Consider the following 20698-nt stretch of genomic DNA (forward strand, 5'->3'; position numbering starts at 1 on the left):
TTTCATTTAATGGGAAGACTCTAGGCCGCTTATGTCTCAAGTCCCCTAACATAATGTCTTTTCATAGTGGCTCTTATCGCTTTAAGTAAGGAATCCGTATCTTCTGGAGAAAATAAGGGTATACCGGAAGATTCTTCATCTGAGGAAGAACCTGAATCATGCAGGACCTCCCCCTACTTGTTTTCATCATTAGATTCTGATTCCGAGATCATGTTAGCGTGACCTTGTTTGCCCATTGCAGAGGCAGGGAGGCATTTCTTAAACACTTTATTAGAGTACGAAACTTGTCCTTGATACGCTGAAGCAGGGACGGGGATTCTTCCTCAACTACTTTGTTCACACAATGCTGATATGGTAATTTGGACCAGGAGGGAGCACTTTTTTTTTGTGCATACGGCACACTCCCTTCCCTTAGTCGTGGCTTTTCTATGGCACTCTGGTATTCTAAAACAAGAGAATAAGCCCCATTAGATTCTAAAAGAAAGTAAAAGGATGGGGATAAAACCCCCTTACCCCACCAGGAATACCGGTCTGCCATTATGCTGATTACTCCCCTCCTCCATAATTCCAGATGATGAGAGAGTTTTCTATTTAGGGCATGTACACTCTCAGGCTGGCTGAGATCCTTCTGGCAGGACGCTGAGGAGTGGACAGGATTTAAAAAACCCAAGCCCAGGTCCCTGCCGGTGTTCCCATGTGGCCAAACTGGAAGCATTATTCCCCTTCCTGCTTCTGGCATGTGTTCCGCCTCAGAACCCATGCACACGTCGCGCCAGGTACATGCACACGTCGCGCCAGGAACACTCTCAGTCCGTCCCCCAGCAATGAAAGCCAGGGAAGGGGAGAGCGAAGGCCCCGGACCACCTCAACACCGCAAGGAGGGTCCGGTGCGCCAACGTGACCTCTCAGTCATTCTGGGACTGCCCAGGAACGCTGGCCCGACACAAGTCCAGGACCAAGGACTACCCCAGTCTTCCTAAGTGGCTCCTAGTGGAGACTTACACCGCATCAGGTAACCCCTACAGACATGTCAAATCAGAGGCTTCTGCTGCCTTAACGTTAGCTCTACACAAACCGTCCTATCCATAGAACAGGAACTGGTGCTATAGGGGCAATGCCCCTCCTTTAAAGCACTCCGCAAAGGTTCCCGTTTCCTGTCCTGGATGGAGGTGGTCTCTCAGGGGTGCTGTCATGGGTGTAAGGGAAAAATTATATGTATAAATATATACTATATATAATTCAAATACTTTATTTTTATATAAAAATAATGCCATATAAGGCTAATTTCATTATTTACACAAATTGAATATCTTACAACATGACCGTGTCCATGCAGCTCTTATTTCCTGTAATGTTAAGTCCATGTGTGTAAAAGCAGCAACAAAGGCAGTGATAGAGGAGTGTCTATGTAACTAGCTGGACGTTGTTAGGGGCAGTACTGGAGCGGTGACAGAAGGAGAAGTGCATCATGGGATTGGCTGGATGCAGCAACAGGAAGTGCTACTTACTAGTTGTAAAGAAACCAGAGGGATTGGGTTACAAGGTAAAAACTGGTCAGGAGAGTCCAAAATGAAAAAAGGAAGATGTACATGAGGTAAGCAACTACATGAGCACGTCTGCTAAAAACCAAAGTAATTCTGGAAAATCCCTTTAATCGTTAATTTGTCTGATTATTAAAGGGGCTTCCCAAATGTATTTTTTATTTTTTTAACGGACCACAGATAGGTAGACAGTATCTGATCGGTGAAAGTCCGACACCTGGGACCTGGGTTAAAATCTCAGAAAATCCCTTTAATATCAGTCAGGATCCTTTTTGCAAGATGACAAATGGAAATGCTCACTTCTATAGGCATCCTTTTGCACCATTCTGTTTAAAGTCAGTTTTTTTTTATTATATACATGTAATATTTGAACCCAAACAAAAAAATTAAAACAAAAAATAAAATTAATACAGATACAAGAGATCCATCAAGAACTGGTTTTCATAGCTGGTTTTCATAGATGATAAAGTTCTGTGCTGTGATTTGCCTAAAAACGCCACATTTTCATCAGGGACAAAGACAGGCAGACAAGCATTACTACAGTCTTCTAGAAGTAAGTATCTTTTCTATTTCTGTTACTGCTTGCTCACAGAAGCCATAAACAGTTCTGCACTAAAAGTGGGATAAGAAACAAGAAAAAAAAGTTAGTTTGTGTCATTCTTTATTGGAAGTGCAGTACAGCATTAAAGGGGTTATCCAATATCACAAACAGCCCCCCATGCCGCCGCTTCTCCCTGTACACAGATGAAAACATTCAGTATTGGGTGGGGGGGAGCAGCCAATGACAGGCGGGGGGGAGCCTCCCTAACATCGCAGGTGACGCTAGGGAGGATCCGCCCCGTCTGCCATTGGCTGCTCGCTCCCCCCCCCCCCCCCCAACACAGGGAGAAACGGCAGCGGCTGTGTGAGGACCAGGAGCGGGGTAAGTATATTCCCTCTTAGGGGCCCTCTTAAGTACATTTGTCATGTTATCCATGTTACTCTTTGGCCAGCATGAGCTGAAGTGCCGAGATCGATGATATGCAGTTATATCATATTTACTGTTGTATTTTTTAAATAACTCGTTTTATTGAAAAGATGCAATAAACAAAGTAGTATCCAAAGAAACTGGGCAAAAATCCCACAGCAGACGTACAGGTAAACACTGATATCAATGTACATAATCATACAGGTGTAGTTTTTAAGTAACAGAGGCTAAGGCAGCATTCAATGATTGAGCGAAGTACAAAGTATGTGGAGAAGAGCACCATGATCCCCATATGCTTGAGAGCAACCTCTATTGAGATAAAGAAGCTCATCTATCACCCATCTATCTGAGAGCGATGGCTTCACACAGACATAATGAGGATATTTAGCCTCATCTAAGACGCCAAATATTGAATAGGAAGAGTGGGAAGTGGAAGGCTCAAGAGATCTGAGAGAAACTTAACCTCTTCCCAGAACCTGTGTATATATGGGCAGGCGCAAAAAAGGTGCCAGAAGTTTTCATCCTCCCTAGAGCATTTATGGCATCTGGTGTGTGATAACCTTCCCATCCTATACAGACGAGAGGGCCACAAATCACTTTGGTGCAGGATGCATACTTGAATAAACTTGTTAACAGCGCGGGATACATAGAGAGGAGATTCCAGCATATCTGAGATGTCCTCTTCTGTAAGATCATGAATCATGGCCCTCCACTTCCCAACAGAAGGGATCTGTACAGTCTGTTTTTTAGTGCTCAATAAATGAGTATATAAGAAGTATATAAATCCACATGGTCCTTGTGATTGGAAGACCCCAATCAAGGGGTAGTTAGAAATCGCAATCTGAGTGCCTGAAAAGTATGTATGTAAGGCATGTCATAACTGCAAAGAAAGCCGTGTGAGGCAGTGAAAAAGTGTCCGACAGAGCATCAAGAGAAAAAATAATTATTCTCCAACACAACTCCCAGGGAACATACCCCATGGGTTTTCTAAAACCCAGAGTCTTGGAGAGATGGCGGAGAAGGGAATACTGGGTTATCCTACAAAAGGGGTTTCAGCCATATGTCTCTGAAAGCCATGCACGTCCTTACTAGCCTCCCATACCTGTATAGGCAGGAGTGCCCAAGGGAATAGATGCGGTTGTTCAATGCACCGGCCACAAAGATCCGACATTTAGGTACCGGGCTAAATGGGTCTGAATTTGGGAGTTGCACATACGGAGAAAGCCAGGTCTTATGGTAGCATAGCTGTCCCACCAGATAATAGAAACAAAAATCAGGTAAGGACACTCCTTCCACCCCCACCATAGGACGACACAAAGTAGAAATAGTTTGGATCTGGTGGATCCCGATATAAACTGGCATATGAGGGAGTTAAGCTGCTGAAAAATGATTTAGGGCAATCACACGACCAAAATTAATCGTGGTTACAATTGTATCAATAGGGGAGCTGATGAGTTTTTTTAAAATAGAAACATTTTCTTGCTTTTTACTATTAGACTACTCGATTAATCGTTGGATTAATAGGTATAATACTTGATTACTAAAATATTCGATAGCTGCAGCCCTACCCTGATTATTTGGGTCACACCACCCAAGGAAACGCGATGGGACAGCACTTTTTTATAAGGACTAGCATTTCGCCCTACATTGAGCTGGGCATCGACCTACCAGGAGGGGAAAAAGAGGGTAAGATACCCGGCTCTGTGACTTGGGACCTCCAAATACTGTGCACAACTCAGATGGTAAGACCGTTCCTTCTTTTATCGCACACTGGAACCAACTGCACTATTATACGCATTGATATATTATAACAAAAATTTCGGGCTATATTTTACTACGGTTAAAATAAAAGTTAGGTATTAGCTTTTCCACAAGGCCACCACATTATTGTGAATTGTGAAACATGATTTAGGGACAATATATGGGGCATGTTCTACAACATACTCAGTTTCATCAGATGGACACCAAAATGCTGCAAGCAGCGTTTTGTTGTCAGTCTCCAAAGCGGAATGGTGACTGAACTGATGCATTCTGAGCGGATCCTTTTCCATTCAGAATGCATTAGAATGCAAACTGATCCGTTTTGGACCGCTTGTGAGAGCCCTGAACGGATCTCCCAAAAGGAAAGCCAAAACGCGAGTGTGAAAGTAGACTTAGGGTCCATTCACACGTCCGTAGTGTACTGCGGATCCACAATACACCTGGCCGGCACTTCCATAGAAATGCCTATTCTTGTCCGCAATTTTTTTTTTTACGAAGCCGCGGACCGGAATATCGGCGGCGTGCTCCGGAAATGCGGATGTGGACAGCACACTGTGTACTGTCCGCATCCATTCCGTCCCTATAGAGAATGAATGGGTCCGCACCCGTTCCGCAATTTGCAGAACGGATGCGGACCCATTATTATGGACATGTGAATGGAGCCTAACACTGCACATCACCCTGAACACACCTTGAAACATGGTGGTGGCAGCATCATTCCGTGGGGATGCAGAGTTGATGGGAAGATGGATGGAGCTAAATACAGGGAAATCCTGGAGAAAAACCTGGTGGAGGCTGCAACAGACTTGAGACAGGGGCAGAGGTTCACCTAGCAGGACAATGACCCTAAACATAGAGCACAGAGCTACAATGGAATGGTTTGCATCAAAGCACATTCATGCACATCTAGACATCTAGAGGCTGAAGTTATTGACACTGGTCAAAGTCCAGACCTAAATCCTATTTAGAATCTGTGTCAAAAACATAACCCCCAAAAGACTTGCAGTAAAGGAGGTCCTATAACGTATTGACTCTGGGGGCTGAATACAAATGCATATAACACTTTCCAGATTTGTATTTATTAAACATTTTGAAAACCATCTATCATATTTTTTTTCACTTCACACATACCTGTTGCTTTGCATTGATCCATCACATAAAAGCCCAATAAAATACATTTAAGCTTGTGGGTGTAAAGTGAAACATTGTGGAAATGTTCAAGGGGTAAGAACACCTTTTGAAGGCACTGTACTTCTCTTAATATTTCCAGTTATCAGAAAATACTGCTCAATTAAAAAAAATCTGGTCTACCCCCAATCGACAAAGCTGTATTCCAGTTATGCAAAGGGATAACTATTAGATCGGTGGGGGTCTTACCGCTGGGACCACCACAGTCATGTGAATGGGGACCCTATACTCTGTGGAGCCTCCCCCAAAATGAACAGAGCAGTCATTTCTATGGGAGTTCTGGAGACAGCCAAGCACAGTACTTAGCCATCTCAGGAACTCCAACAGAAATTGATGGAGCGGATGCATGCATGCCGACAGGCCACTCCGTTCATTTTGTGAGCCTCCTATTCTTGTGAATGGTGGGTGTCCCAGCAGTAGGACCCCCACCAATCTAATAGTTATCTCTATCCTGTGCATAAGGAATAACATTACATAACCCGAATGCCCCTTTAATTAGTGAACTCTGAGTCTGCTTTGACGAACAGGTGATACAAAACAAGACTACTGAATAAATCACCACTGCAGTATATCAGGAAAGAACACGTATGCACATATACTCTTTAGACATCAGCACAGGTACAATTATATTATCGCATCATGCTAGAAATACACATAGGAAACTTTCTTCCACTTTAGGCTGCCCTCACTAAAGTAGTGACAGCCATGCTGATTTCAGTGGTTGGGCTCAGTCACACGACCGTACGGCTGTCGTGCCCCTTTTGTGGACCGCAAACAGCAGTACACAGAACTGGCTGTGTAAACTCTGCATCATGGATATGGACCCATCGACTTGAATGGGTCTGCCATCCACAACATATGGCAAAAGATAGGACATGTCCTATCTTTTGTGGAGCAGAGGCACGGATCAGAAGACCATGGAAACACTTGGAAGGCCATCTGTTGGCTTTCAGGTCCGTGCAGTGCTCCAGACTAAAAAAAATACCTGGTAGCCATTGGCTCCTGAACTGAAAAATTTAGGAGCCAAATCTAATTTTAAGTCGCCAAATCGAAACCGAATCAAAATTTTGGTATCGAGACAACGCTACTCCGATCAGATCGGCATAGGGTTGTTTTGATACCAAAATTTTGATTCGCTTTCGTCATCATAAAGTATTGCGATACTCAATACCGCGCAAAAAAAAAAAACACCAAAAAAATCTGCGTGCATTTTGCATATTATGAAATGTTCGGCCCATAATAGAGCAGTCCTATCCTATTTTTTGGGGTGACAAGGTGACTAAAAAATGGCGAATGCTCACCACATAGGAGATATTATTTTATAATTTAATAGTTTGGACAGCGCTATGTAATATGTTTATTTATTCTTTATATATTTTATATGTAAAATTGGGACAGGGGGGATTTAAACTTAATATTTTAGGGTACTTTCACACTAGTGTTTTTCTTTTTCGGCATAGAGTTCCGTCCTAGGGGCTCAATATCGGAAAAGAACTGATCAGGCATATCCCCATGCATTCTGAATGGAGAGCGATCCGCTCAGGATGCATCAGGATGTCTTCAGTTCAGTCATTTTGACTGATCAGGCAAAAGATAAAACCGCAGCATGCTACGGTTATATCTCCAGCGAAAAAAACCTGAAGATTTGCCTAAATGCCGGATCCAGCATTTTTTCCCATAGGAATGTATCAGTGCCGGATCTGGCATTCAAAATACCGGAATGCACCCGCACTAAATCCGGACCCATTCACTTCTATGGGGCTGTGCACATGAGGGGTGATTTTCACACATCACTTGTGCGTTGCGTGAAAATCGCAGCATGCTCTATGTTGTGCGTTTTTCACGCAACGCAGGCCCCATAGAAGCTAATGGGGCTGCGTGAAAATCGCAAGCAAGTGCGGATGCAGTGCGATTTTCACTCACGGTTGCTAGGATGAAAGTCTATTCACTGTATTATTTTCCCTTATAACATGGTTCTAAGGGAAAATAATAGCATTCTTTAATACAGAATGCATAGTAGAAGGTCAATATAATAAACATTGGTGGCGCAGTGCCGCTCCCCCAACATCCCAGTATGATAAACATTGGTGGCGCAGTGTGCGCCCCCAATATAATAAACATTGGTGGCGCAGTGCGCCCCCCCAATATAAGAAACATTGGTGGCGCAGTGCGCACCCCCCCCAACACCCCAGTATAATAAACATTGGTGGCGCAGTGTGCCCCCCTCAATATAATAAACATTGGTGGCGCAGTGCGCACCCCCCCAACACCCCAGTATAATAAACATTGGGGGGCGCAGTGTGCCCCCTCAATATAATAAACATTGGTGGCGCAGTGCGCACCCCCCCAACACCCCAGTATAATAAACATTGGTGGTACAGGTGTCCCCCCCCCTCAATATAATGAACATTGGTGGCGCAGTGCGCCCCCCTCAATATAATGAACATTGGTGGCGCAGTGCCCCCCCCCCCCCTCAATATAATGAACATTGGTGGCGCAGTGGGCAGTGCCAATGAGGGTTAAAAAAATAAAATAAAAATTAACTCACCTCCTCCAATTGATCGTCTCCTGTTCTTTCTTCATGACCTGTCAAAGGACCTGTGGTGACATCACTGTGCTCATCACATGATACATCACATGATTCATCACCATGGTAATGGACCATGTGATGAGCTCAGTGACATCACCACAGGTCCTGAAGACAGAACAGGAGACCGACAGCTACGCGATCAACTGGAGGAGGTGAGTTAATTTTTTTAAATTATTCTTTAACCCTCATTGGCACTTCCCACTGTGCCACCAATGTTTCTTTTACTGGGGTGTTGGGGGGGGGGCACACTGTGCCACCAATGTTTCTTATACTGGGGTGTTGGGGGGGGCACACTGTGCCACCAATGTTTCTTATACTGGGGTGTTGGGGGGGGGCACACTGTGCCACCAATGTTTCTTATACTGGGGTGTGGGGGGGGGGGAGGGCACACTGTCCACCAATGTTTCTTATACTGGGGTGGGCACACTGTGCCACCAATGTTTCTTATACTGGGGTGTTGAGGGGGGGGGGCACACTGTACAGGGAGTCTAAAGAATCGAATGAGTCACTAAGTCGGATCTTTAGTTCTTTTCACCTGTGACTCATTCGATTCTTTCTCCCTGTACTTGTCAGTGACTCAGAGCTGCTAGTGCTTGCCTTGCATTGAATCAGCTCTGATTGGTTGGTGGGCGGGGAGGGGAGGGGCTGGCAGAAGCAGCTTCCACTCTAGGATCAGATTACACTCCTCCCAGCCCCTCCCCTCCCTGCTGCCAGCGTCTGTGTGCTGTGACCGAAGCTGACTCAGGCTGAGAAGAACATCGGCGGCGGCAGAGAACTATCAGCTCCTGTGCCCGCCGCTGTTCTACTGCAGAGCTGCCGCGGAGGGGCTAGTCGCAAATGGCGACAAGACTAAAAAGTCTTGTCGCCATTTGTAAATTCTAAGTCGCATTGGCGACCATTTTGGTCGCCATCTGGAGCCCTGGGTCCGTGCCTCCGCACTGCAAAACATACAAGTCCTATCTTTTGTGGAGCGGAGGCACAGATCAGAAGACCATGGAAACACTTGTAAGGCCATCTGTGGGCTTTAAGGTCCGTGCCTCCGCACTGCAAAACATACAAGTCCTATCTTTTGCCATGTGTTGCAGAGGACAGACCCACTCAAGTCAGTGGGTCCGCACAGAGTTCATGCAGACGGTGCCAGTGTTTTGTGGACCGCTATTTGCGATCTGCAACACAGGCACGACGGCCATGCATTCGTCTGAATGAGCCCTTAAAGTGGCTTCTGAAAACCAGCAGTATAACCATCACAGCCTGGGCCTGGAAAAGAGCTACATCTGCTGGATAAGACTCAGAGGTATTCAAGATCTCCTGCTCACCCGCCCAACTGCTGAAAATTTGTATTTGTCTCTGTAGGGCCGATTCACACGACCGCTCAGTCTGGGAAACATGCCTGGTTTGTCAGCAACGGCTCCCATGACCTGAACCCATTGCATTATAGTGTTTTATGGTACAGTCAGTTCGTATCTGACCAAGAGTCTTCTCAGATAATTCAAGCAGATTGTCGGATGTGCAAACAGGGGTAGAGCCACAGAAATGTATGTATCCCTTCATCTTCACTACTGAATCACCCCTGCATACAGATACAGCAACTCCAGGAATGTCATTGATAGCTATGCTACAGTCTTGTACCTTCTTCAGTTGTGTCTCCATATAGGGAACAGTTGTCAGTTCCCCGGACACTGGAACCAGTCTTTGTTTTTGAGGGTTATTAAGGCAATAACTGAAATAAAGAAAATACTGTTAACAGACCTTCTCTGCAAAAGCCAACTGGCTTTATTGAAATATTTTCTTGACAGGGTGATGAGCCCTCACCCTCCACAAGCCACTTAGATGCTGCGGTCAGCACTGACTGTGGCATCTAAGGAGTTAAAGAGCCAGGATGGGAGTTACCTTTAATCCCAGACATCAACGTAGGAGCCCAGCTCATAGGGGTGGGCGATATGGCCTAAAATCTATATTGCGATATAATCAGTGCGCCCCCCCCCTCCCAGTATTGATCATTGGTGGCAGGGGCCCCCTTCCCCCCCCCACATCATTGGTGGCAGCAGCAGTGCGCCCCCCCCCCCCAGTATTGATCATTGGTTGCAAAGGGCCCCCCTCCCCCCCACATCATTGGTGGCAGCAGCAGTTCCGATCGGAGTCCCAGCAGTGTAATGCTGGGGCTCCGATCGGTTACCATGGCAGCCAGGAGTCGCGCTACAGAATTCCTGGCTGCCATGATATGTCAGTGAGCAGCATTACACTCACGTGCACCGTGGCCGCCGGGAGCTCATTCTTCTATCTGTGCAGTGCAGTGCATTGCTAATGCCTATAGCATTAGCAATCCGCCGCACAGACAGAAGAAGGAGCTCCCGGCGGCCACGGTGCACGTGAGTGTAATGCTGCTCACTGACATATCATGGCAGCCAGGAATTCTGTAGCACGACTCCTGGCTGCCATGGTAACCGATCGGAGCCCCAGCATTACACTGCTGGGACCTCGATCGGCACTGCCGCTCCGTGATATCGCGGTCCGGCGATATGCACAAAATTATATCACATATCGCCTATACCGCCCATCCCCTACCAGCTCAGTCAGTCAAATCCCCCCATAATCAGCTTCATGTACAATATTTTACAGGAATTCCATCCCTCTAATGGCATACAAACTGTGGGAAGACATTAAAGCTCCATTTTCCAGGTTCCACTGCAGCAATCACAGATCTGTTTTGTATTGGATCACATATGCTTATGATATGAAAAAATAAAACCTTAGCTATTCAACTTAAAATAATACAAATAAACATTCTGGCAAAAAAGGTTGGGTGCTGCAGTGACTACTAGGAAAGTGGGTTTAGGGCCGATTTCTCAAAATGAGTGGACTGGACTCTACTACTGGCGATACACACTTCACTCTGAGGTGACCATATCAGTGGGGTCAGCCTTTGGCAAGGAGGGGATTTGGAGGATACGGGGCGGTGCTGGGCTTGAAAAAGGCTCATGCTTGAGCCGAAACATCGCTTTTGCCACCATATGGGTGATTAAAAACATCTTTTGAGAAGATACGCTTGGAGTGCAGTCCGATTTTTTAATATATATATATATAAAAAAAGGCAGCACTCCATGTAGTCAAATGAAAAGTATTCACCCATAAGGCAATGCAACGTTTCGGCTCAGTTCTAGAGCCTTCCTCAAGCCAAGGAAGGCTCTAGCACTGAGCTGAAACGTCACACTGCCTTATAGGTGAATAAATTTATTTTTAATTTTACTACATGGAGTGCTGTCGGTTTTTCCTATTTTTATACATTGGGTTTGCTTATTCCCATCTGGGCTAGGTGCAACCGCTTGCTTTTTTATTAGACGGTGCTGCCCCACATACACAGAGCATCATCCGCAGTAGGAGATGAATCTAATGTAGAAAGGAAGTTCCACCTCCAGCAATCCATTCTTCCATATCAGTACAAGATACATCCCTTACTTGAGAAATTTTTTATAATATTATCCCCTTCCTTAAGTCCCTTCAGCACTATCAGGAAAAATCTGAGGTGCAAACCCAAAACCCTGCCCAAACTTTAACAATTGCAGATATAGATGATAGACATATTTGATAGACAGACAGATTTTTTTTTTTCTTACCAAGTAACAGCATTTGTATTTAACTGGAACAAGTCCCGCTTGAAGTCTAGGAGTACTGGTGTAGCTACATACAATGCTCCAACAACTGCGGAACAGCCTTTACAGTGCAGAACCTGCACAGTGCTACCGAAGGAAAGCCAAAAAAATGGGTGAAAATTAGGATTACGGGTATATATATTTTTTTTATAACTGTAATGTAATCCCTCAGCATTTCAAAAAGGAAAGACTAGTAAACCAGATCCCAGCTACCATCCTGTAAGAGCAGTCAAAGTATGGGGATCTCACCACAAGAGTTCAAGAGGGGCCCGAGAGTAACAATATTACAAATTAGACTTCTCTGGAGATTTAGCGTTAGGATGGATATTTTTTTCTTCATGAGGAAAAGGCGCTTCTACTTCAGCATTTTTGAATTCTGGATGAACTTTGCAGGATGATAGGCTGAAGCGGATGGACATAGGTCTTTTTCGGCCTGTGCTGAAATCTTCTGCTGCGTCTAATAGCCCAATACCAGCTGCTACCAGTGAGAGAAAGCAGAAGACTCGGAGCTCGTCAGAGTGAAAGTACCGTATTTTTCACCCTATAAGACACCGTTTTTTCCTCCCCAAAGTGGGGGAAATATTTCCCTGCATCTTATGGGGTGACTACTAATGAGCGCTTCCATTATGGAAGCGCTCATTAGTACCGGAGTACCAGGAAGCGGTGAAGGCTTTGTACTAGGCTGTTGGCTGTGCACAGCAGTGAGGGCGCTCTGACCTCACACTGTGCACATCAGGTCACTTTACAGCCGACAGCAGGAGGAAGAAGACAGAGCGCGCTGGAGGTGAGGAGCGGCGGAGTCCAGAGCAGGAGAGGCAAGTGTTTTATTTCATTTGATCTGTGGCATGGGGGCTCATAAATGACACTGGGGCTTATAGATGGCATGGGGGCTGATCTGAGGTCTAACACTGGGGGTCTGATTGGGGCTGTCAGATGAGGTCTGATTAACATTGGGACTGCTGGCTGATCTGAGGTCTAATGAAAAATATTTTTTTCTTATTGTCCTCCTCTAAAACCTATGTGCGTCTTATGGGCTGGTGCATCTAATAAGGCAAAAAATATGGTATTTTGCTTTTTGCTCTTAAACGGGTATTACAGATGACCTATCTTCTGGACAGGACATCAATATCAAATCAGCGGTGGTCCGACTTAAAGGGGTTACCTGCTGCTGCCAGCACCCAGTTCACTTCCTGGATTCTGGCTTCATCTTGATTGAAGTCTCCCGGCCGGGCGCTGGACTCAACGCGCATGTGCCATGGTGACTTATTCCTGGCCAGTATAGTACAGAGCCGGCATGTGCATTCGCGGCTCTGTACTATTCTGGCCAGGAAGAAGTCGCATGCGCGACGGCGTGTGCGTTCAGGACAGCGAGCGGCCCGGCTGGGAGAAAAGAAGGAGTCTTTTGCGCAAGCGTGGCTACTGGGATTCCGGAGAAGAGCGGTGGCCGTAACCAGGGGAGACCGAATGACAACAATGAGGTAAGTGGGGATGAATTTTATCCTAAAAGGTGGGAATTTGTTAATCAAATATAGTAATATATTTACAAAAATGATCACTGTCAAATCATTAACAGATTTAACAGTGATCATTATGATGGGATAACCCCTTTAACATCCCAGTCTATCAGCTATGCAAGTGCTGCTTTCACATCTAGGCTTACTGGCAAGCCATTAACTTTGCAATGTGGTCCACCCCATTAATTTATGGACAACTAAACACTAACGCAGAGCAGCACTCACACGAGTGCTGCAATTCCGTCAAACAGCTGATCCGACTCCCGGCACCCCTGCAGATCTGATATTGATGTGCTGCCCTGAGGATAGGTCCTCAATGGCAGGAAATCAGATAACCCTTTTAATGCCTGTGTTATCTGATCACTGAACAGTGACATCTTACACACAGACTTGTGTAAAATGTCACTTTCAGTGAGCAAACAGAAAGCAAGCAGCGCAGGACATCTGTGCCGTGTGCCGACAGGAACTTCTAGCCCTCTCCCCCAATACTGTACGATCTTCTCTATACAGTATAATGAGCAAGCCTCACTGTCTACCCTATGTATTCTCCTCCATTCTGTATACCCTCACCGGGGCAGACTGGCCATCGACCCTAGGCAGTATTTTGTGCTGTACTGTGCTATTTGGTTTTTGCTGGGGTGCTTATTTTGTGCTGCACTATGGTATTGCTGGCCCTGCCGACTTGTTGTCCCACCTGCTGTCAATTTGGACTTGTGGACAACATGGGGCCACTTTTAGTTTTTTAGAAGGCCCCTGACCCTCTCAGTCCCCCCATTACCTCCGCTCTGCATATACTGTATACCCTCACAGTCCCCCATCAACTCCGCTCTGCGTATACTGTATACCCTCACAGTCCCCCCCATCACCTCCACTCTGCATATACTGTATACCCTCACAGTCCCCCATCAACTCCGCTCTGCGTATACTGTATACCCTCACAGTCCCCCCCATCACCTCCACTCTGCGTATACTGTATACCCTCACAGTCCCCCCCATCACCTCCACTCTGCATATACTGTATACCCTCACAGTCCCCCCCATCAACTCCGCTCTGCAGATACTGTATACCCTCACAGTCCCCCCCCCCCCCCCATCACCTCGGCTCTGCGTATACTGTATACCCTCACAGTCCCCCCATCACCTCGGCTCTGCGTATACTGTATACCCTCACAGTCCCCCCCCCCCATCACCTCCACTCTGCATATACTGTATACCCTCACAGTCCCCCCCATCAACTCCGCTGTGCATATACTGTATACCCCCACAGCCCCCCCCCATCACCTCAGCTCTGCGTATACTGTATACCCTCACAGTCCCCCCCATCACCTCCACTCTGCGTATACTGTATACCCTCACAGTCCCCCCCATCACCTCCACTCTGCATATACTGTATACCCTCACAGTCCCCCCCATCAACTCCGCTCTGCAGATACTGTATACCCTCACAGTCCCCCCCCCCCCCCCATCACCTCGGCTCTGCGTATACTGTATACCCTCACAGTCCCCCCCCCCCCATCACCTCCACTCTGCATATACTGTATACCCTCACAGTCCCCCCCATCAACTCCGCTGTGCATATACTGTATACCCCCACAGCCCCCCCCCCCATCACCTCAGCTCTGCGTATACTGTATACCAGTGATGGCGAACCTATGGCACGGGTGTCAGAGGCGCCACTCAGAGCCCTCTCTGTGGGCACCCGCACTGTGAAAAAAAGTCTATGGTGTACCAATTTTCCTGCCATTCATCAGCGCAGGGTGCACTATGAACAGCACAGGCAGCGCACTGAATGTAGGCAGGCTTTAAAGGGATTCTGTCACCAGGTTTCACCCGTGTCAGCTAAACATATGCTGATGTTCAGGGCTTCATCAGGATTCCTAATGTGGGCTTCTAAATGTGATCTGTAGCCTTATTTTGCTAAAAAAAAAAAAAAAAACTATACTAACCTGTCACTCAAAGAAATAAGGTGCCCAAGGGGATGTCAAGGGATGCAAGGTGCCGGCTGCACCCACCGCCGTTCGTGCCCAGCGCCGCCTTTTCAGACTTCTGCGCCACCTCCTAATCCTCTGTGCCGTCTCTCACTCTCCCTCCCTCCCCCCTCCTCCTGCTGCTGCTGTAAGATCTCGCGCGTGCGCACATGGCTCTGAGAGGCTGGCGCCAGAGTGCAGGTCATACAGGGGTTGAGCGAAGTGCCGGCGCATTTAAGAAGCCAAATGGAGAAGTCCACACGGGTGCATCAGGCAGAGCCCTGTGCGCACGCACGAGATCTTACAGCAGGAGGAGGGGGGGGGGGGGGAGAGCGAGAGGCGGCACACAGCATTAGGAGGCGGCACAGAAGTCTGGAAAGGCGGCGGCGTGTGCAGCATTGTACAGATCACATTTAGAAGCCCACATTAGGAATCCTGATGAAGCCCTGAACATCAGCATATGTTTAGCTGACAGGGGTGAAACCTGGTGACAGAATCCCTTTAATAGCTAAATGATAAAGTAAATGGAATATATACTATATTGAACTATAGTATTCAGGTTAAATTGCCGTGTTGGCACTTTACGATAAATAAGTGGATTTTGGGTTGCAGTTTGGGCACTTGGCCTCTAAAAGGTTTGACATCACTGCTGTATACCATTACAGTCCCCCCATCACCTCCGCTCTGTGTATACTGTATACATTCAGTCCACCACATCACCTCGCTCTGCATATACTGTATACCCTCAGCCCCCCCCCCCCCACAATCACCTCAACTCTGCGTATACCCTCACAGTCCCCCAGTATGTAATCCGTATTCCACAGATACTGCTCAACTTAAAATTAATTTAAAAAACATCAGTGGTCAGTTAAAAACGGACCCGATACGGATGCCAGACTTTAATGGGTGTGTTTGGTTCGCTTCACGGACCAAAGTGTTGCATGTCTTTGTGATTTTTCATTTTTTATAGGGGTTGTGTCAAGTTGTCCCCTATCCACAGGATAGCCAACGATGTGACTGCAGAAACCCCCACGATCCCAGAGACAGATAGAGTGCCAGGCTGGACACACGCCCTTCCGTGCCATTAATGCTCTATGGGAATGCCGGAGATAACAGAGTACAGTGCTCTGCCATTTCTGGCGGTGCCACAGAGAATGAATTGAGAGGAAGGGCACACGTGCTGCCTGTCGCTCCATCAGGACAGGGGAAGGGGGTGCGGTAGGATCACTGATCTTGGGATGGGTGGGGGTCCAGCAGTAGGATCCCGTGATCAGTTAGTTATCCCCCCATCCTGTGGATAACATAACTTGAAAAGTTGCCACAACCCTTTAAATAAAACTGGTGCAACTTTTCGTTGTCTGTGGGGCAAAAACTAAATCTTGCATCAGCTACGACCGTGTAAATTGTAACTATAACTTAGGGCTCTTTCACACCTGCGTTCTTTTGTTCCGGCATAGAGTTCCGTCGTCGGGGCTCTATGCCGGAAGAATCCTGATCAGGATTATGCCTCTGCATTCTGAATGGCGCTATTGCCGGATCTGACGTTTAGCGTTACCCTAGAGGAATACTCAGGGAGGCGTTCCAAAGTGCGTCCACTAGACCGCGAACCGAACTCCTAGTCCCAAGAAGGAGAACTGACGATAACCCTCAACCGGCACGTATCATCGCGAATTATGATTCCGCTAACCGTGAAACGAGGGAGATCCTACAGAAATACTGGCCGATCCTACAAATGGATACTGATATTTCTGACATCATAAGTAAATACCCAGCGGTTTCTTATAGACGGGGCAGGAGCCTTAGGGACTGTTTGGTTCATAGCCATTTTTCACCACCGCATAAGGTTGGCTCCTGGCTTGACCGTAAACCCATGGGTATTTATAAATGTGGTCGATGTAAGGCCTGCCAATACGTCCTAACCACCAAATCAGTCACCTGCTCGGCCACCGGCCGCGTGTTTCAGATCCGGGATTTCGCCAACTGCCTATCCAAGGGGCTGGTCTACCTGTGCCAATGCCCATGCCCCATGGATTACGTGGGTAAAACGATACGGGAGTTCAGGAGAAGAATTTTAGAACATGTGAACGATGTCATTAAAAAGGAACCTACACCTGTGGCCACACATGTGAATGACTGTCATGGTGGCGACCCCTCGTGTCTCCGGTTCACGGTCCTTGATGTGATATCCCCCTCTCCAAGAGGTGGTGACCTCGACAGGCGTATCTTACAGAAGGAGAGCGAGTGGATTCACAGGTTTCGCTCCCAATCACCCTTAGGACTCAATGAGCGTTTGACCTTTTCATGCTTTCTATAATTACCCTCTCTCTCTATATGTCCGATGACCTTAATACTCATCATACGCTTGATTGCAATTTCCTTTTTGCCGTGTTGGCTTGGCCTGGATGCGGGTTCCCCCGGTTCGGGAGCCATCCACTATGCACCTCTGGCCCCAGTAAAATACTAAGTTCCACGGGATATAGCCTGGGCACGTAAAGTTCCCAAATGTTACTTATATGGTGTGTGTCTCTGTACGTTGACACCCCCCCTAGTTGGCATCCTTGTTATCCTCAAGGGAGCCCTCCATATACACTGAGTATGTGTTTATATATATATATATATATCTCATCTTCCCTGGCACATTATATCCTGATGCGCCCCCCCCCCCCCCCCCCCGTTTTTCATCTTTTATATGTCCCTTATCACTTTGCCCATTCCGTATGGATTTCACCCCATTTTCTGGATTTATGCATACTGAGGATCCCCTATCAATATAACGGCTTGGACAATCCTCCTATATTTGCAGTCCATTTAGGGCTATTAGTTTGGCCGATCGGAAATCCCTGTTTCATACCAGACCTCCGGCTCGGCACTGACCTTGTAGCGTCAGTTCCGGGTTGCGTCTCAAGCTGAAACGCATGCCTCCTACCGCATACCGCACTTCCGGTTTGGTATTAACTGCATGGACGTCACTTCCGGCGTGCGGTCCATGCTGACACGCACGCCGCGATACTAGCAACACATGGCCGGACCTGACTACACCTGTGGGTGTCGCTAGTCGCGATTGGGCGCATGGGGTATTTAAAGGGAGGGGGGAAACTCAGGATGACTACATCAGACCTATTTCCCTTCACTGCTAACGACACCATGTAAGTTTTTGACAATATTATGTACATTGCCTATAAATCGTTTACCTCTTAACCTAAGTTTAGACACTTATACATTTTAGGTGTCTCTTTGTTGGCTAGCCCTGCATCTTGGGGGACATAAATCGGGGCACCTCTATCCTTGTTTGGTGCTTTTCAGTCAGGAAGACCCATGTACCTATCAATGAACCTCCCGACCAACGATCTGTACGTGATCCGTTGTTATTGCCAACATCAGGTGCCTATATACCTTAAACATTCATCACTATGGGCGTTCATCATTCGTTGTACTACTTACCCTAATCAGAGTCCTCTACCTTCATTTTTGCAGTGTGTATCTAGGCAGTTGAGTTCATCGATCATGCTGTAAAGTAACCGTATGTAAATTGCCTCCGGGCGATCATTTATCTATTCTGGGTCTGATGTCATGTCGTAAAGGATTATTTATTCCTATATCTATTTACGCACGTATCATTGGACTGGGACGGCCATAACCCTTGGCAAGGGTCCCAGGACCTATTATACCTACCACATATAACCCCCTGATGAACCCACTGGTATGGGTGAAACGCGTCGGGGCTGTAGGCTATCCATTTCAATATATCTGTGTTTAATTGTGCGTGTGTTTGTTTGTATTATTAATTTTATCCTCTTGGTGTGCCCTGTACCTCTTGGTTACGCCACGAGGGCGGTATACAGTGGACACCTCTTTAACTAATTCTTTCATTGTTATGTGCTAGTTATCCGTTAGGATACCACGTATTACTCTTCCTCTTCCACCTGCCACCTCAGCAGGGACATTTAGGAATTTGAGAGTAGGTACGTGGACAGGGCGCCTCCACCACCAGGAGACGTCCCTGGGCAGAGGATCAGTTTAGGGAATCAGTGCGAGGGACTCTCTCCCCAGCCCCCCGCTTCCATCCATTATTTATCCTCTATATCTGACTCTACTCTGGCCTCTCCTTGGATTTAACTGCAACATAACTCTGTATATATGTGTTTTTGTACTTTCTCATATTTCTATTAAATGATTTAAAATTTAGATATCTAACTAATGAATAGGGTACCCCTGCTGGACTGATTATAAAAAGCACACCATTTTTTTTTTTGCAAAACATGACATGTGGCATTAACCCTTTGCTAAATCTGCCCCAGTGTGTACTTAGGAGGAATCGCTATTACATGGTGCGGCCTTTTAGTGATTTTAAAGTTCTGGAGGAAACACGGCGCCCGATGAGCACAATACATAATGCATACCTGTAAAGGTCCACGTCATAGGTGGAAACTGCTTTGTTCTCGTCAATCCACACATGTTCTGTAACAGCTGCAAAAAAAAATTATATTATATTATATCACCATCACTGTGAAGGCAACTTTATTGACATATTTGCTAATGCCTAGGTCACTGTGGAGGCAGTGAGGGAGAGCAAAAGGGGTGTAAAGTCTTAGCTGCACATAGCAACCAATCAGATTAGACCTTTCAAAAGGTGGAATCTGATTGGTTGCTGTGAGTAACAGCACGTTTGCTAATTCTCCCCCAGCGTATATGAGCGGAGATGGAGTATTCCCGCCCAAGTCTGCCCTCAGACGTCCCCCTCACCTTTCAGCAGGACGGCTGTATCGCCTTCTAATCGCGACGAGAGGTCCTCGGACTCAGCCAGCGGCATCCTACAGCCCTTGCACAAGTAGAGAGCAGGGCCGTCCACCCCGTCAAGGCTCGCGCTTTCTTCGCGGCTAGTTTCACTTTCTGCCATGTCTGCCAGTTTTCAAGAAAGCGCGCGCCGAACTACTAGAGTTCTGTAAACTCCACCGGCCAGTGACGCCACGAGCCCACGTGACCTGTTCCCTCTATATATAGGCGGCTGGGGACAGGCGTGTGAGGGGCTGAGATGGCTTCAGGTGCCGTAGAGCGCAGCCGCCCACCGAGAACCTGGAGGATGTGAGCGGACTGCAAGGGCAACCGCTGCGCTTTCTGTGGTGTCTTCATGCGGACATTAGCGCGGTTTAGAAAATTGTGCCCTGCAGCATGGCCTCCTATTAATCAATGGGAAGCGGTCTCAGTGCAGATTTTGAATCCGAGCTTAACAGAACATACCCTAGACTAGGGGCTTATGCCCACATCCGTAAAGGCTCCATGCCCATACTGCGGATGCCGACTCATTTGGGTAGATTTATCAAAACTGGTGAAAAGGTAAACTGCCTTAGTTGCCCAAAGCAACCAATCAGGTCCCACCTTTAATTTTTGACATGTCCCTTTGAAAATGAAATGAGGAATCTGGTTGGTTTCTATAGGTAACTAAGCCAGTTCTACGTTACACCAGTTTGATAAATATCTCCCATTGACTTGAATGGGCCCATGATACGGCAAAAGATAGGA

General features: G+C 46.8%; 1 protein-coding gene across 1 annotated transcript; it reads right to left on the reverse strand.

Moving 5' to 3' along the window:
- Window positions 1-1252: 1252 nt before the first annotated feature.
- LOC122935833 (protein Mis18-alpha-like) lies at window positions 1253-20324 on the reverse strand. The gene is made up of 5 exons (XM_044291740.1): window positions 19922-20324; window positions 19579-19645; window positions 11662-11784; window positions 9677-9767; window positions 1253-2153 (listed from the first exon to the last, which is right to left on the reverse strand). The coding sequence occupies exons 1-5, from the start codon at window positions 20073-20075 to the stop codon at window positions 2079-2081; spliced, it is 510 nt and encodes a 169-aa protein (XP_044147675.1). The 5' UTR covers window positions 20076-20324; the 3' UTR covers window positions 1253-2078.
- Between the last annotated feature and the right edge of the window lie 374 nt (window positions 20325-20698).

The sequence above is a fragment of the Bufo gargarizans genome, chromosome 4, assembly GCF_014858855.1.
Source record: "Bufo gargarizans isolate SCDJY-AF-19 chromosome 4, ASM1485885v1, whole genome shotgun sequence".
In the NCBI taxonomy this organism is placed as follows: Eukaryota; Metazoa; Chordata; class Amphibia; order Anura; family Bufonidae; genus Bufo; species Bufo gargarizans.

What these genes read in the sequence shown, in the direction of transcription:
- LOC122935833 (XM_044291740.1), bottom strand. Translation starts at nt 20,075, where the DNA reads ATGGCAGAAAGTGAAACTAGCCGCGAAGAAAGCGCGAGCCTTGACGGG. An exon ending in TATGACGTGGACCTTTACAG is followed by an intron (nt 11,785 to 19,578) that starts GTATGCATTATG and finishes TTCCTTCGGTAG; the next exon opens with CACTGTGCAGGTTCTGCACT. An exon ending in TGGAGACACAACTGAAGAAG is followed by an intron (nt 2,154 to 9,676) that starts GTACAAGACTGT and finishes TCCCACTTTTAG; the next exon opens with TGCAGAACTGTTTATGGCTT.